The following is a 4,490-nucleotide window of genomic DNA, read 5'->3' on the forward strand; positions in this document are numbered from 1 at the left end:
GGGGGAGGGAGGGAGGGAGGAAGGAAGAAAGGAAGGAAGGAAGGAAGGAAGGAAGAAGTGTTGGCTGTTTCCCTTCCGTTTCTACGCTGTTAATTCATAACAGAACATGAATTTGGATCAATGAAATGAAATGAAATTCATTTTTATTAACTACATTGTGTTCAGTGCATAAAGTCTCTCTGTATCTTCTACTCCCCATTTTAAAGGTGTGCCTCGTCACCACCGTGGCGAAATCTGGAAATTTCTAGCTGAGCAATTCCAGCTGAAACACCAGTTTCCCAGTAAACAGCAGCCCAAGGATGTGCCATACAAAGAACTCTTGAAACAGCTCACCTCCCAGCAGCATGCTATCCTTATTGACCTCGGTAAGTCTGCGCTATCGATTGCAGATGAAAATGGGGGTTTCACTCATTTGAAAAATCTGAAGAGACTGTCCAAGTTATTTAGTGATCTGCCTTTAGGTTTAGCAATCAAAATTTACTACTGAGACTTTTAATTTAAAAAGCCCTAGGGTCATCACAAATGTCTCCTTCAAGTATATAAAAACCTCTATATTTTCACTGGAAGCTTGTTAACTCCACTTGCCATGGAGGGGGGTGTTCATTAAGGCTGCATTCATAGCCGTGGTTTAGTACAGTGACTGAAATATCGATAGGAGGTTTTTATAGTCAACCAAGAGAACATCCTAAAAAACATGTAGAAATTCAGAACCGAGGCTTGGTTAATTACAGGATCTGCTCCCCAGGTTTTACTGCCTACACACAGAATCCATTAGAAAAATTGTAGAAAGCAGTTTGTGCACATGCCTTGGGCAATTTTATTTTACTGACTGGGTGGCATCTTGTCTCTTGAACAGTTTTTAAAACACAAAGATGGAAACAGTGTACAGTCAGCTTTCCTTATCTAAAGTTCTGCATCCAAGGATTCAACCAAGCACAGATGGAAAATAGTCAAGGAAAAAAGTCAGTAAAAAATAACAGTACAATAATAAAATAATATGGCTAAGAAAACACAGTGTAACAACTCTTTACATTGCATTTCCATCGAATTCAATAGGAATAATTCGAATCTAGGGATAACTTAGAACAGGCCATGGACCGGCCCATGGCCTGTTAGGAACAGGGCCGCACAACAGGAGGTGAGCAGTGAGCGCGCAAGCGAAGCTTCATCTGTATTTACAGCCACCCCCCATCTCTCACATTCCTTCTGTCAGATCAGGGGCGGCATTAGATTCTCATGTGAACCGTGCATGCAAGGGATCTAGGTTGTGTGCTCCTTATGAGAATCTAATGCCACCATTAATCTACACTAATCTACATTAATCTACATTAATCTACATGTAATGCACTTGAATCATCCCCAAACTATCCTTCCTCCCACCAGTTCATGAAAAAATTGTCTTCTGTGAAAATGGTCCAAAAAGGTTGGAGACCACTGACGTAGAGTATTCTGTGCAAAGGTCATATGCAGATATTTGTAGTGTCTTATAGAAGGATTTGAACATCTGTGGATTTTAGTATCTGTGAGGAGTACTGAAAGCATCTCCCGTGGATACCAAGGGACGACTGTAATGGATACATTTGCAGTTGCCACAGTGAAGAACGTGTTGAATCAGAGTGTAGTTATGACATACAAAAGCCCCTCCTGATTTATCTGCCACCTCTTCCCTGGGGCTCCATCTCTGCTGGTACTTTGTGGCCCTGCGGTGGCCTGGCTCTTTGAGGCTTCTTGCAGCCCAGCAGCCACGGCACAGGGTACAGTGTGAGCCTGCTGAAAGTGACACAGCTGATGTACTGCTGAGCGGTGTAACTTCAGAACCCATACTTGCGACTCCTCCCCCGGCTGGCCACAGTTATATGGCAGCGGCTTTTTACCGCCTTCTGCCCCTGCGGGATGCCGCCCTCTGTAAGCAGGACTGGGTCTGTTTTGCCATCACCCCGTTGGCTCCTGGGACAGTGGCTGTCCCACAGTAGATGCTGAATAGGAGGCACTGTGCTAGTATCACCACCTCATGGGACCCTCACCACGGCCTTGGGAAGTTGGCCTGTACCTTTTCTAAGAAATGAGGAAACTGAGGCACAAGAGGTTCCATGTTGGCCTCAGTCACACAGAGAGGTGCCAGGACCTGAGCCCACTGTCACTCTGCTCATTCCCGAGGCCGTTGGAGCCCAGGAACCGGCATATTGCCATGTGGAAATGGCAGGCAAGGCCAGGCCTGCCTTGGTGGGTTAGGGCCCATCAGCCCGCTGACCCTGAGGAAAGCAGTTGTGTGAGTGGCAGTAGCTGTGTTTGCTGCTTTGATGAGTCACAGAAAAAAATGACATCATGTTCCCCTCATGGGAAATGAAGTGAAAAGTAAGTCCAGGGCAGGAGGCTGACAGGGAGTGGGCCAGCCTCTCGCCGCCCTACAGGCTGGAGGACAGAGGCTGTGCTCCCTCCTTGATGGGATGTGTCTTGCTTTGCCCCCACCCCACCCCGTTCGTTGTTCCCCACAGTCTCCCACGGCAAGATCAGCCCTGGCTTCATGCTGTCAGACACAGTCACTTTCTGCAGAGGGAGAAGAAGAGGCCAGATCAGCACCAGGCCTCGGCCTGGCCAGCGCCTCCCCAGGGCACTGCGTCTGCCCAAGCCATACCCTGGCCTTCCGGCAAGGTTGACACAGCCTTCCCCCAGTTGGCACATGGTCTGTGGGAGGTTGGGGTTCGGCCTTTTCCCGTCCACAGGCAGGGCCAGCTGCACTCACGTCTTCTCAATCGCTGGCCAACCCCACCTCCCCCTCCCTGACTGTGCTGACCCCTCTCTCCTCCTCACTCTCCCAGGCCTGGCCTCCATTTTGAATGTCCTCCAAATACCCTCCCGAAGGTCCAAGAGGACCCCAGCTGGGATGCAGCTTCCAAGTCACCTACCTCCATGTCCCTCCAGGCTTTATCCAGGGACCCTCCCCAGGGTCAGCCTTGTCTCCCCACTGGCACCGGGAAACCAGGGCTTGGCCCAGACGGGCAGAGGAGTATGGTCCCCTGCCTGCATAGCTGACCCTGTTCAGGGAAGCCTCCCTTAGAAGTTCCTCCAGGCTCCGCCCACTCTTTCCCCCTCACTTCTCACCCAGAGGCTGTGCCTTCGCCAAGTTGCTTGTTTAGTCTACGCTTTCTGTTTAGTCTACACTTGGCTACCTCAAGGCCTAGTAAAGGTGTAGACTACAGAGCAAAATCAAATCGGTACTTCAGTTTTTCTTAATAAGTGACATTCATATCCTGGCCAGAGGAACAGTAAGATTGGTCGGCTGTATTTTGAGTTTTCATGGGTTTTGTTTTCCTGCCTCTTGCTTTACTTTCTGAAACTGGCTTTTTAGTCTAAACAGTTTTTTGCCAGGTTTCTTCCCCTCCATGTGAGGCTGTGCGGCTTCTCCCATAATAGAAGGCTTTGGCCAGAAGAACGCTGGAAGAGGTCCAGAAACCCAGAGGACCACTAAATCAGGACTCAGGCATACTCTCCCTCACAACTATTACTTAGCTTTTATTCATCTGTGTATTACAGGACAATAAAGTGGTAGGGTTATTTATATACTCTGCAAGGGTCTGATGAACCTATTGGTGATCACAAGAGGCATTTTCTGGTGGGTGTCCAGAGACCCTCTGTCAGTGACACCCAACAGGTTGAGGCATTAGGAGATGCCAAGCATGAGTCCACAGGACACATGTGGGTTAGGGACCCAGCAGGGGTGCTCTAATGCTGACAGTTTGCTTCCATTTAATGTATTTTAACCAAAGGCTTGAAACCTGCCTTATGTCCAGAAGAAAATAAACTATATTCCAGGTGTTAGAAACAGTTTTTGCCAGGGGCAGGGGTTCACGCCTGTTATTCTAGCCCTTTGGGAGGCAGAGGCAAGAGGATTGCCCACGGGTTCGAGACCTGCCTGGGTAACGTGGCAAGACCTTGTCTCTACAATAAATCAAAAAATTAGCCAGGCATGGTGGTGCACACCTTTAGTTCCAGCTACTGGGAAGGCTGAGGCGAAAGGATCATCTGAGACCAGCAGGTTGAGGCCACGGTGACCATGAACGTGCCACTGCACTCCAGCCTGGGCGACAGAGTGAGTCTCCAACTCAAAAAGAAAGAAAAGAAAAGAAAAGAAACAACTTTCTCCTTGCTTTTATGGAATCCAGAAAAGATGAGGCACAGCAGAACCTCTGGAAGTTATTCAAGAGGACTAAGTTTGAAGGCAGAGGGGAGTGTTGTCCTTTCTCCTTTCCTAGCTGGTGGCCTGCCTAGCTTGGCCCCAGTACACAGGGCTGAGCGTCATGCACTTTGATGGGCAGGTGGGATGCTCATGACCAGCAGGGGTGCCAGCTAACTGGGAATTGGGGCCCTTTGTGAGAACCAGAAAGCCCTCATGGCAAAAGGCAGGACATCTCTTTTTTTTTTTTTTGAGCTGGAGTCTCACTCTGTCACCCAGACTGGAGTGCAGTGGCCGCTACCAGCCACCGCAGCCT

The 4,490-nt window shown here is 49.0% G+C and overlaps 1 protein-coding gene across 5 annotated transcripts in view; it reads left to right on the top strand.

The window, feature by feature from the left end:
• TBC1D1 (TBC1 domain family member 1) overlaps window positions 1-4,490 on the top strand; it is a 246,921-nt gene that overhangs the window by 209,726 nt on the left and 32,705 nt on the right. For all 5 annotated transcript variants that reach the window (XM_021717489.1, XM_021717490.1, XM_021717491.1 and 2 more), the window contains one exon: window positions 207-365. In XM_021717489.1, coding sequence (XP_021573164.1) covers window positions 207-365 — 159 coding nt within the window. The remainder of the gene's footprint in view (window positions 1-206; window positions 366-4,490) is intronic.

Source organism: Carlito syrichta, unplaced genomic scaffold (genome assembly GCF_000164805.1).
Source record: "Carlito syrichta isolate Samal-C Ts95f unplaced genomic scaffold, Tarsius_syrichta-2.0.1 Scaffold309784, whole genome shotgun sequence".
In the NCBI taxonomy this organism is placed as follows: Eukaryota; Metazoa; Chordata; class Mammalia; order Primates; family Tarsiidae; genus Carlito; species Carlito syrichta.